At 33.9% G+C, this 13627-nt stretch overlaps 1 protein-coding gene across 4 annotated transcripts in view; it reads left to right on the top strand.

Moving 5' to 3' along the window:
* The first annotated feature begins 4560 nt into the window (after positions 1-4560).
* Positions 4561-13627, top strand: part of LOC136041363 (zinc finger protein 235-like) — a 20054-nt gene continuing 10987 nt past the window's right edge. Inside the window, exons 1-2 of one of the 4 annotated variants that reach the window (XM_065726012.1) lie at positions 4561-4625; positions 11742-11917. In XM_065726012.1, the coding sequence (XP_065582084.1) occupies positions 11872-11917 (46 nt within the window). In that variant the 5' untranslated portion in view covers positions 4561-4625; positions 11742-11871. The other 3 variants (XM_065726013.1, XM_065726010.1, XM_065726011.1) reach the window with 3 other exon arrangements.

The following is a 13627-nucleotide window of genomic DNA, read 5'->3' as shown; positions in this document are numbered from 1 at the left end:
CTTCTGGCTTTCAAGTCACGAGTAAAGAAGTTTCTTTTATCTTGTGAATAATTTTGATGTAAGCCCTGTTCCAGCTTGTCATTCTATTCAAGGCATTTCCCTGATTTACTTGCTGTTAATTTCTGTTAATTTTTTTATCTGCTTTCTTCTTGTCTTTTTCCTCTTTCTCTTTTTCTCCTTTCTTCCTTCATCAGTTGAGTTTCTTTTGTATTGAATAGCGTGATATGAATGTGTTTTTAATTAGCTGAGGGTGGTAACCTCGCTTGCCTTTACAAGCTTATTGCCTTTCTTGGCAGGCGAATGACAAATAGTGTTTGTTTTCTTTTCTGAATAAATGTATACCTATAATAGCTATCATGGAAAGAGGTTAGGTTAGGAAAATGAAACTTTCAGGGATGTTTCTACAGGCTAAAGTATGTCCCAGGAATTTATTTTTAAGTACCCACCTCCACTGCTTTTCCTGAAATTTGCCTACATGATAGGTCTATATCTTGATTCTGCCAATCTATCCCTCAACCCTAGTAGCTGTTAATTGAAGCAACTATGGCAAAACAATAACTGAAAAACCAAAGTAACAGATGGCAGAATACATTGGAAACATGTAATTTGGGCTATATATTTGCTTATTAGGCAGGTTGGGGGTAAACTTTTTGTTGTTCATATTTTTGACTTATAAATAAAGTGAATATACCACTTGATGCCTTTTTGTATGTTCTTTACAAATATAGTAATTGCTTCTATTGCAAATTCAAATTGAGCAATTTTTTACCTAACCTAACAAATTTTGGCTCTGAAAACATAGTACATCATTTTGTCAAAAATGACAAAAAAACACATACTTTAATTCAAAATTTGGTGTCAAGGAAGAAGAAAACAGCATAATATTATAAACTTTATCCAACTTAGTTGTGGTAAGTCAGTGCTTGTAGATTGTAGAACACTCAAAAATGGATTAATAATGAAACAGTAAGGTTGAAACCAATTGTTTTAAGCTTTTTTTTTATACCCAAAAACTAGAAATATTTTGGTCATTTTCAAGAGCTCAAGAAGTGCTTAAATTTGAACTTGCAATCTAAGCAATTGTTATATTTATAAAAAACATAAAAAAGGCATTTGTAAGTCTTAAAATGTGAACAACAAAAAAATTACCAATAATTATTATAGAGCTGCATGATTTTCCCCTGGGTATGTAGGCTAAGTAGAAGGTTACTTACACCTGATACTGTCCCTACTGTTTTTACTTGGTACCTACATTTGTGACACTTCATTTAATGGTTGTAAAGGGATACTTTTATTTATTTGTTTATCTTGTTTGATGTCTACATGATTGTTTTTTTTTTATCTTTGTATTGATATACATTTCTTACAAATTAATTATTCATACCACAGTACCATTTGCAAGTTTTGATTTACTTTCCAACCCCTGGTCTCAAAATTGCATATAAATTTATTGAAGCTAGGAAACATTGAACTCCTGTCTGTCTAAAGAAAATAAATGGATATAAGTAGGTTTTATTATACTAAAGCCTTAGGGCCATGACAATTAAAACAAAACAATTAAATTTAACTTTAAAATACTTGACATTATATAAGTAGGCTATTAAAGTCATAAAGAAAAACAAATCACAAAATTTTCCTTTTGTGCTCAGTTGCCAACCTGTGTAATTTCTCTAGATTTTTAAACCTTGCAAGACATTCACCAGCCATCTCTCATGACCTACTTTCTTGTCTATGTATCAACAATTCATTGAAAAGGAAGGACCACCTTACTGGCATTTCTTCATTTGTACTTATATTTAATGGGTTTAAAAGAAAGTTTCTGTGGCTAAGTCAGTAGGCCAGTAAAGGACCAGGTGGTCCTTTAGCCAGGAAGTGCAATAGGAAGCTAGAGGCCAGCCATCCTATGCTTTTGCATGTCCTTCCTGCTTACTGTCCCCTGATTGCTCTGAATTACCTTTTAAAGTTGGGCCAATTCTGACTGAGGTTACTGTCACATCACTGTCCTAGACCAAATAAACTGTTAATGCCAGGAATTAAAGCTGTGCCCCTTGGACAAAGGATTCTCAATCTAGAGTATCAGCAACTTAGCATGGAACACAGATGTGACCTGAGAACAACAATTTTTTGAAAAAAGAAAATTTTGAAAAAAAACAACTCAAGTCATTGTTGCTGTGCTGTTCACTACTGTCCCATAAACAATATATAATTTATTTAGACAAATTAATCTTAAGACAGGTATCAACAAAACTCCATCAGGGATTGTATTTACTTAAGATACAATCAGCAATATTAATGCTTAGTTTTGTGATATTCTAGTCTTGAAAAAATAAAAATTATATATTCTATTTGTTTTCCACCAGCTCATTTGAGCAGATTCATTTGTGACAGCAATGTGCCCATAATTGGCTTAGAATATTTCTAAAATGCTTTAAACAGAAGAAATTTTAAAACAATTATACTGATCAGCAAGAAGAATATTAGCATAACTCTCTAAACATAGCACTTTTTAAGACATTTTTAGCAAACCAAATGCAAAACTTTAATTGTGTCCTATATCATCTCTAAAACAAGCATGAAAATGTATCAGATGTATTTTGATATAAGATGCCTCAAGGACTTTTAGTCAAATCTGTGACATGAAGGGTCAGGCATTCCTTCACCATTCATATAACATGCAATAAGAACAACAATTCATATATTTTTTTTCACAATAGAAGAAGCTTGATTTAAAAAAATAAATATATTTTTAAAAGGAAGCAAGTGATATCAATGAAATCAAACCAAACAAAAATTCATGGAGAATAAGCAATGTCAGCCATATATTTAACCTATAAGGAGGAAAGAGAAAAAGAAACTGATAACCAAAAATTAAGGTAAATGTTGTTTTGTCAAAATTTCAATAGATATAGACCTATCATGTAGGCAAATTTCAGAACCATATAGAAGGAGAAAGAGTGGAGGTAGGTTCTTCAAAATACCTTCCTGGAACATGCTTTAGCCTGTAAACACATCCCAGTAGAGGACAATAAGCCAGATAACTATTTGAGTGAATCCTCCTACTTTCTGTGATCTGACATAGCTGAGACTCAGATGATAAGCCTATTTTGTCATCATCAAATTAGAGGTTATGATGATGGCTTGACAAGACTAGGAGGAACGGTAGGAAGTCTCTCTTGAGTATGGCAAATTGTAGTACAAATCAGTGGTTTGGAATTTAGTTTCAATATTTTGCACTGAATGTCTAGGTTGCTATAGGACTGAATTCTTAAAAAGATTTTTGGCACCACTGTCAACTTCACAAGAAAATAGGAAAAACCAGGGAATCTCGATCCTTAAAGAAAACAGAATATGTAAAAAGCCCTTATGCCTCATTAAAGTATACTCACACCCTGAACTCCTTGCTTCTTCAAGACCTTTTCCAGTTGCAGTTCCAAAAATTGTAGGGAGGTATATGGACTAACAACAAGTCCTTTCACCTCTTTGACTTCTTCTTCAGAAAAACTAGCTACTGGAAGTGCTATTCTGCTCCAGTCTGCGAACAATGGATATATATGATTATGAACAATAATACACTGTTATTGATTGTGGGAAGTGCGAGTACATGAGCTACCTGTCCCCAGCAGTTTAAGGCACTAGGCCGGCCGGTACCAATACGGCTCTTCCTACTCATTCCCGCTCTCTTCTGCACAATCAAAAACTATGGATAAATCGCGTCCCATTAAAAATTGACTTCTTCAAGCTTTAATCCTTATTAAACAATATTTCTCTTCTTTAAGGTATCAATTGCTGCCTTAAATATCTTACGATCAATTTCCCATGGCAGGTTAGAATCCAGGATAGCTGTATAAGTATTTGGAATCTTAGCCAAGGAGCAGAAACGCTTAAGAGCAACAGTCTCCTCACTCTGAGCCTGGCAATCAAATAAAATATGCTGGATTGTTTCCTCTGTTGAAAAGCAGATTCGGCATAAAGGGGAATGATGTAGCTTCCAATTAAATAACAAGCTATTTAGAAGTAGGGCACCTGATTTCAGTCGGTAATATAGCACTGTATTTAATCTTGTATGAAATGGAGATAACATTAATGTACTGTGATTAACTTTGGATCTTTGCCTGATAATATCTCGTGAATTGAGGTCAGAGGAAGGACTAGGAGATAACATGGAAGCCTTTGCTGCTAGAGAATCAGCCATATCATTATATTTTATACCTTTATGACTAGGAACATGTTGAAAATAAACTTCATTTTCCTTGATCTTAAGATTAAGAAGCTGTCTTCTAATATTATATAAATCTTTGTCATTAGCAAATCTATTAATATTTTGGATCAGTAGTAATGCTGATTTAGAGTCAGAGAGACAGAGTATATTTTCAGATTCAATGTTATAATTTATAAGAGCATCCAAATTTTCTCGGAAATGCTTCAGAAATTTGAATAGTTTGCTGTTCAAAACGCACGTAAAGTACAAGTCTCGTGTGAGCGGTGAAAACTTTACGGAAACAAACTTTGTGAACCACTTTACGAACTTTACGAACGCCGTCTGAGCCGTCCATTAGAGTTCCGGCAGCAGAGAAAAAAGTCAACTCTTGAGTTAACTTTCGTGAGTCGAATCAAACGCAACTCAGGTGGCGAGTATATTCATTTCTGTACATCTCATCAAATCTAGGCTACAGAATTAGTGGCATGCTGTTGATTGCTTAAATAAGACTAATTGAACAATGGAACTATTTTCAAAAATCATAGTAGCCTACATTCAAGTGATTCGGATCGTCCTGAATTAATCTACTATATCATATAGTTAATCTATTACTCCCATTCCTCTTGAGCTAGTTTTCTTCTAACTCCCTAGCCTACTTATTCCCCCCTCTAATAACATCATAGAACAACATAAAGCATTCATAGTAGGACTGTTATTGTTATTGTACTATACAAAAACTACTTTTGTAACCTTCTTTGTTCCCCTCCCAATGTTTTATACATTGTTTTACTGATTTTTAGCAGTTGGTTACTTTGTTCAATCTACTTTGGTTATAAGCCAATTTGTTTCATGCAGTTGTTCAATGGGAAATATATTGTATGATACTTTTTGGTACTAGCATCCATTTGTTGTTATGGTTGTATCTATTCATGCATTTCTTATTTAATAAAAAAATACCTAATAGAAAATGATTACATTAAGTGTTCATGCCCAGTTTTAATCTAAAACATCCTACCAAAATCATCAAATCATAATATTAGTTGCTAAGACTTGAGAATCAACAGATTTATGGGCTTTATTAAACTGGTCAATTTGCAGTTTAGTCTACAGCATAATTTAGATAATATGAAACTGATAGGCCTATGTCACTTGATGCCTTTTCTATCAAGCATTTCTTCCCATTTCAAGCCCTTAGTGTTAAAAGTAAAAAGCTAGGCTAGACCTTTTTTAGGAAAGAAATTGGAATTTTTAAAAAGAGTTTTAAACCCTCAAAATTATTGTTAATTTAGAAAAGTTGAGTAAAATTCTAGTTTATCAACTTTTGGCTATCTGAGAAAGTGGTTATGTCAGGAAAATGAAACTCTCAGGGATGGGTCTACAGGCTGAAGTATATCCCAGGAAAGGTGTTTTAAAGTACCCATCTCCACTCCTTGTCCCTCTAGAGGGCCCTGAAATTTGCCTAAATTATTGGTCTATACCTATTGAAATTTTGACAAAACAACATTTTACCTTAATTTTCAGTTACCAGCTGCTTTTTCTCTGCCTTTAGTTCTGAAAGCATAATTCCTCTTATTTGAGTAGAATTCTGAGTCATATTAATGTATTTTTTTTCAAAATTTAGGAAATTTATTTGCATATTCTCTTGTGAGAGAGATAGTGAGAGCATATTCTCTTGCTGTTGCTGATTGCAAGAAGAAAATCCAATTAAGTTACTCTAAAATTGTTGCTAACTGAGGATACAATAGAAACTGAGATACAATAGAAAGTCTCTTGCTAAATTATACTTGAGTTTTACAGATCATTTGGTTTTGTTTCTTTCTGGTATTTACCCTATTTTTCATAAAAAAGATATCAGTTTCACTTTGTTCTTTTTATTTCTGGTTTTCCCATTTTCTATTGTATCTGCCTCCATTGTAAAGGAATAGGAGCCTCATATCTGTTTATAGTTTCTGGGATATTGGGTCAAAGCTCACAGAGCTTGCTGACAAAATCCCCCAGTCTACTTATAAGTATCTGCCCGCCCACAGAGGCCTTACTTGTTTGCTTTAGTTTCTTGTTCTTTCTGTTTTATGTAGTGTTTATTTTGTTTCTTTTATTGATACTCTGCTTTGATTTTTTTAGCAGGTCAAAAATAAATTATTATTATTATTAAATCTTTAAAACCTTATAAATTGGGATTGAGCAAAGTTGTGAAGCTGTAAACAATTTTGTTGTACTTCATTCAAGCAGATGATCTATTTTGCAAGGTTTTACTTTTATAACACACATATTTCAGGACCCTCTAGAGGGAGAAGGAGTGGAGGTAGGTGCTTCAGTATACCTTCCTGGGATATACTTTAGCCTTTAGACCCATCCCTGAAAGTTTCATTTTCCTAACCTTACCCCTTTCTGAGATAGCCAAAAGTCAATAAACTAGAATTTTACCAAAAATTGAACACTCTTGTTTTGTGGGGGAATTCACATGACATCTAAAGCAAATGACAGGTTTTTGGTGACTAGCCTAGCCAGTTCAATGGTTCAAACTGCTATTTCTCTTGGGAATGACTATTGAATAAAATGAAAACTTATTAATGTATTTGGTGCATATCTAGACTTATTCCTTGTCGGAAGGAAAGACCATAAAACTCTTAATAATCCTAATACACTTGCTCATATCATTTGTGAAACAGATTTACTTTATTTTAACATTGTATTGTCTCTTTCCCTTTTGTGAAAATGATTATTTAACCCAAAATTATTTATTTTTTGATTAATAAATGTATAATTTGGCTATGTAATTGCACATAAGCAGAGTTTAGGGGGTAAAGTAATTTTGAAGCACTTGGTAACATACTGTGTGTAATTGTTTTAGGGCTTTTTGTAAGTTTGAAGCAACATTGACAGAAAGGGGAAACAGAATAATGCAATTGAAATATGTAATTTGGGTTCTTTATTTGCACACTGAAGAGGGGTGGAGGTAAAGGAAAGCAACACTTTTTTATGAACAAAATAAGTAAGAATTTAGGTTTTTTTTCAAAATATATTGTGTTTTCTTCTGCTTACACTGAAATGTACACTGATGCTATATTTTCTTCTGAGCATTATATCTGCATTAGCACCAAATATTTCTAGGTAAAATTATAGTAGTTCATGTAACTGGCTTTCCTATAAAATGAATATACCACTTAATGCCTTTTTGATGTTCTTTGTGAGAAGCAAAGATACCACTTGATGCCTTTTTTATGTTCTTTACAAACATAATAACTGCTTCTACCACAAATTCCAGCACTTATTGAGCTCTTAAAAATGACGAATTTTGATTAAAGTATGACTTATCCCTCATTTTCCACAAAATAATACTACATTTTGTAAGCACCATCTTCTCCATCATTTTTGAAAAAACAATTCTACGTTTTCTCGGTGCTAAAATTATTTATATTAAGGTTAGGTTAAAAAGTGCTTAAATTTTAATTTAAGGTAGAAGCGATTATCATATTTGTAAAGAACATAAAAAAGGCATCAGGTGATATGTTCAAATTATTGGTAAGCCAGTTATACAAACTGCTATAATTTTACCTATTTCTATGATCCATGAGTACAGTCATATTTTTTAGCTCTTGGTTATCTATTCAGCTTGCAATTTATTTCTGAAGGCCACTGAGTGCATAATTTACTGTAATATGATATGGGGGAGTGTATAATAACTAAAGGAAACATGGTAATCTGATTAGTAGAGACATCTTGGTTATTATAAAGTGATAATATCAATGTTTTGGTGTTTTCCTTTAGTATTTTAGATATTTATTTTGCTTAATTGAACCACGTGGGGGCATTTAAATGTTAATTGATTATTAAGTTTAGAAAAAGAAATCGTGCTGTGTGTTCAAGTTGTTGCTATGTTAGGTGTATAATCTTGTACATATTGACAAAAATTATAGATGGGGTCTCTTCAATCCAATGCTAAACTAGAATTTTACTATTTTTTTCTCACCAGACTATTTTCTTAGACATGTTTTTAAACTTTTGGCAACTATGGATTATTTTACCTTTTTATGCCCCCATTAAAAGTTCAAAATTTGGGACCCCATAGTATAACGTAAGGTGTTAAGTAATATACTTTTATCCAAGCTAAATTTTATTGTGAACTATGAATTTACCCATAAGAGTGGTTGATCTTTATTGAACATCCCATTCATAACTCTAAATCTAATCTCTCCTGACCTTCAGCCTAGCCTATATTGTGCTTCCTCCCTGCCTAATTTGGACCCTCAGCTAAATTAATGTCATACAGCCATAAGAATAAAATGGGAGAAAACAAGAAAAAATATGATTCACTAGAGTAAGAATCTCGTCCTTGTTTTGGTTAAGTTGTTTAATAGCCTAAGGCTAAATGAGGCTATTAGCAGTGATAAGTGGTAACTGATAATTAATTTTAATTAATGCACAATCAGGGCTTTATAATAGGACTTACCTTAGATATATGAAAAGAGTTGACTTAACTTTTAAATCTTCAGATAATCTTAAAATCAAACAAATAACATAAATTTTATATCCCCTGTTTGCTTTCTTTACTTGAAATCATCAATGATGATTCAATTTTTAGGCATTATGTCAAATCATACCTACTTGCAATAGCATGGTCCTGTAGCTGGTTGTCAGTGAAGATAATGTGCTGACTGAGCAGAGGACTGGAACGAATTGGGTTGGAATAAAAGAGTTAAGTACTGCAAGGCGCACAAGGGATCTATAATTGGGGCTTTGCTATGTATTTGCATATTAGCAGGGGTTAGGGGTTAAAATAATGTGAAGCACTTAGTAAATGATACATTTAAGTGTTTTTAGGCTGTTTAAGGTTGAAGCTACATTGACAAAATGAAGAAGCAGAAAATGTAATAGAAATGTGTAACTTGTATTATGTATTTGTAAATTAAGGAAGGCTTGGGGTATAATGAAGTGAAGTTCTTTAGGTAATGATATAAGTAAGCACTTTGTATTTTTGAAGTTACTTTATGAGTCTAATTAGGTTTTCTTCTGATTGTACTTAACTGTATGATCAGTTAAGTATATTCCTGAACTTTTGACATTTCAATTCATTCTCACTTCACATTTCATTCTGAAGAGTGTTATATATGCATTAGCACCAAATGCTTCTGTTTCATCAGCACAGTCAATTCTTCTAGTTCCTACATTAAATTTGTTATCTCCTCAGTTTCTTATTTATCTTTACAGGGTATTGAGTGTATAATTTACCAAAATGTAATATTAAAAATGGTGTAACAATGGTAGGAAGCAAAATCTGACTAGTACAAACAGTCTTAAAGCAAGAAATTTATTCTTTTACTCATTTCTTTTAGTATTTAAGATATTCATTTGATTGTGTAGAACCATCAGGGTTTTATTTGAATGTCAATTGATTATTATGTTTGGAAAGAGCATAGAAAAAAGAAACCTGTAGTATATTCAACTTATGGTCCCCAGATGGTCGAATTGGGTAAAACGACTTTATCAAGTCAATTTGTGCAGGTCCCTCACGCACCTACCAGTTTTCATTGTCCTAGCATGTCCAGAAGCACCAAACTCGCCAAAGCACTGGAATCGCCTAACTCCCCCAAAGAGAGCGGATCCATTCTGGTTATGTCAATCACGTATATACGGCATTTACTTATTCTACTCATCAAGTTTCATACCGATCTCTCCACTCTGAGTGTTTTCCAAGATTTCCGGTTTCCCCCTCTAACTCACCCCAATGTCACCAGATCTGGTTGGGATTTAAAATAAGAGCTCTGGGACATGAGTTCCTTCTAAATATCAAGTTTCATCAAGGTTCGGTCACCCGTTTGTAAGCTAAAAATACCTCAATTTCTCTGAATCAACACCCCGCCCCCTGCTCCCCCAAAGAGAGCGGATTAGTCCGGTTATGTCAAACCCGTATCGGGGACTTATGCTTATTCTTCCAAAAAAGTTCTATCCCAATCTCTCTGCTCTAAGTGTATTCTAAGATTTCCTGTTTCCCCCCTCCACCTCTCCCCATTATCACTGGATACAGTCGGAATTTAAGATAAGAGCTCTGAGGCACAAGGTCCTTCTAAATTATTAAATTTCATTAAAATCTTATCACTCATTCGTGAGTTAATAATACCTTATTTTTTCAATTTTTTTTTCTCCCTCCAGCCCCCCAGATGGTTGATTCAGAGAAATAACTGTTTCTCCGGTTCTCTGAAATCTGACTCCAAAAGTCAGTATGTGCAGGTCCCTGACATGCCTACCAGTTTTCATCATCCTAGTGTGTCCAGATCCACTTAACTCACCATAACACTGGAAATCCTCCAACTCCCCCAAAGAGAGCCAATCCGGTCTGGTTATGTCAATCACTTATCTAGGACTTGTGCTTATTCTTCCCAACAAGTATCATCATGATCTCTCCACTCTTAGTGTTTCTAAGATTGTCTTGTTCCTCCTCAACACCTCCACCTCCCCCTCCAATGTCACCGGATCCGGTCAGGATATAAAATAAGAGCTTTCAGACACGAGGTTCTCCTAAATATCATATTTCAGTTTGATCCTATCACCCATTCATAAGTTAAAAATACCTCATTTTTTCTAATTTTCCGAATTACTGAATTAGGTCCCCTTCCAAACTCCTTCGAAGAGAGCAGATCCAGTGCGGTTATGCCAATCACGTATATTTCACGGATTTTGTCAATCTGGGACCTCTGCTTTTTCTTCCCACCAAGTTTAATCCTGATCTCTCCACTCTAAGCGTTTTCCAAGATTTCTGGTTCCCCTTCCTCCAATGAAACTGGATACGGTCAATATTTAAAAAAATAGATCTGAGTTACGAGGTTCATATAAACATCAAATTTCATTAAGATCCAATCACTCCTTTGTAAGTTAAAAATACCTTATTTTTTCTGATTTTTCAAAATTAACCCTCCCCCAACTCTCCCAAAGAGAGCGAATCCGTTCCGGTTATGTCATTCATGTATCTAGGACTTGGGTTTATTTTTCCCACCAAGTTTCATCCTGATACCTCCCCTCTAGGTGTTTTCAAGATTTTAGGTTTCCCCCTCCAACTCCTCCCACTGTCACCGGATCTGGTCGGGATTTAAAACAAGAGCTCTAAGACACGATATCCTTCTAAATATCAAATTTCATTAAGATCCAATCACTGATTTGTAAGTTAAAAATACCTCATTCTTTTAATTTTTCCAATTTAACCGTCCTCCCAATCCTCCGCCCCGCCTAGATGGTCGAATCAGGAAAACGACTATATCCAATTTAATGTGGTGTGGTCCCTAATACGATTGCCAAATTTCATCGTCCTAGCTGATCTGGAAGTGCCCAAACTAGCAAAACCAGGACAGACAGACCAACAGAATTTGCAATTGCTATGTGTCACTTGGTAAATATCAAGTGCCACAAAAACAAAACTAATCAAATCTAATACTTTTGACTGGTGAAGTTGTTGAACCTTCAGCTTTCAACTGAGATTTGAGCAAGCTAATAGGTGTGGTTAGAGTGGATTAAAGATATTATTAGTCATTATTGGTTTTCTTTTTTCTAGGGACTTCTGCTTCTACCTTCTTGACTAGAATCTGAGTTCAGTATCAATCGTTGATAAAAGTATTTTTTCTCTGATAAATGGCCTTAACTCAATTCCAAGATCTTTCATGGACTTGCCTTAAAATCCGAATATGGCTCAACTCATCATAGCTTCTGAGTATACTTCCGTTAAAAAAGGTAAGCTGTTGAGTTAAATTCTCTGTTGCAGAATGAAGGAAAGCTTCTTTGCTCTTGAAAATAATTTTCACTCTTTATTAAAGGGTCCTTATTATATATATATATATATATATATATATATATATATATATATATATATATATATATATATATATACTTGGTAACTTTGTATACGCTTGGATCTAAACATTAAAACCTGAGGGATAATAAAATTAGCTAATTTGTGACATAAAGCACATTTAGACTCAATTTATTAGTCATAATTTTTATGTTTAGGGAGACAACAAATCGGCTATTAATTTTTTTCTTTTATCTGAACTTCAAGTGAGCTTCAAATTTTATTTTACTTATGGTTGGATACTTCGATATCTCAGGTTTTAGTTTGACTGATATTTTGAGTCAACATGTAATTTTGTATGACGATGGCTATAGTTGTGATTTTTTTATATAGCTGTGATGATTGTATGTTTAGTGCCTTTTCTTTTATTATGACGAGAACAGCCACTGATGGGCATGACTGTTTAAGGGGGTTTGACTATAAAATTGTTTATATTAAAATTTGAGAGAAGAATTTTTTCCCACTCTCCCTTGTATCTAGGTATGATGAACAAAATATTACCACCAACGCGGGGTATTGATCAGACAACAAAATCTTTTGTCTGTATAATATAACTAATGCTAAATTCAGATGAGAAGATCAAGTTACAAGACATTTAAGGAAGGGTTAAAGTTGTTGAATTAAACTACTTATTTTTGAGAGGCCAAATTTTAATTTTTTTAAACAGTTCATGGTAATTAACTGTAAGGATTGACCCAGCTCAATTATAACCGAAAATCTTAAAAAACGGAAGTTTGATACCAATATGCACATAAGAAGAATCAGATTTTATGTTGATGTTATATATCAAGTTTCATCAAGTTTAGTCTTACCTATCAAAAGTTACAAGCCTTAGAAAATTTGCCCTATTTTCGAAAAATGGGGGAAACACCCCCTAAAATTTATAGAATCTTAATGAAAATCATATCATTAGATTCAGCGTATTAGAGAACCCTACTGTAGAGGTTTCAAGCTCCTATATGCAAAAATGTGGAATTTGTTTTTTTTTTGCCAAAAGAAAGATCACAGATGTGTTTTTATTATTTTTTTTTCAAGGGCGATTGTATCGACCCAGTAGTCTTAGAATGTTTTGAAAGGGCTTATTCTAACGGAAATTAAAAGTTCTATTGTCATTTTTAAGTTACCAAAAATTGGAGGGCAACTAGGACCCCTCTCATGCTCATTTTTCTCAAAGTCGCTGGATGGAAATTTTAAGATTGCCATTTTCTTCAGCATACTCAGAAAATCTTAAAACTATGTCTTTGAGTACGACTTAATTCCCCACAGTCCTCGGGGGGGGGGGAGGGGTGCAAGTTATGAACTTTGCCCATTGTCTACATATAGTATTGGTTACTGGGAAGTATACAGACGTTTTCATGGATGATTTTTTCTGGTGGTGGGAGGAGGGGGTCGGGGAGGAGTTTATGTGAGAGGATCTTTCCATGGTGAAATTTCTAATGGGGGGAGAGAATTTCCGTGAGGGGGGTGCTGGATTTTCCATCATTATTTATAAAAAAAAACAGAAATTAAATAAACAAACATGTTTTTTCATCTGAAAATAAGGAGCAACGACGAAACTCAAAACGAACAGAAATTATTGTGTATATGAGGGG

The sequence above is a fragment of the Artemia franciscana genome, unplaced genomic scaffold, assembly GCF_032884065.1.
Source record: "Artemia franciscana unplaced genomic scaffold, ASM3288406v1 PGA_scaffold_171, whole genome shotgun sequence".
Classification (NCBI taxonomy): domain Eukaryota; kingdom Metazoa; phylum Arthropoda; class Branchiopoda; order Anostraca; family Artemiidae; genus Artemia; species Artemia franciscana.
Note: the sequence above shows the minus strand (reverse complement) of the source record. Positions and strands in the feature narration are given on the sequence as shown.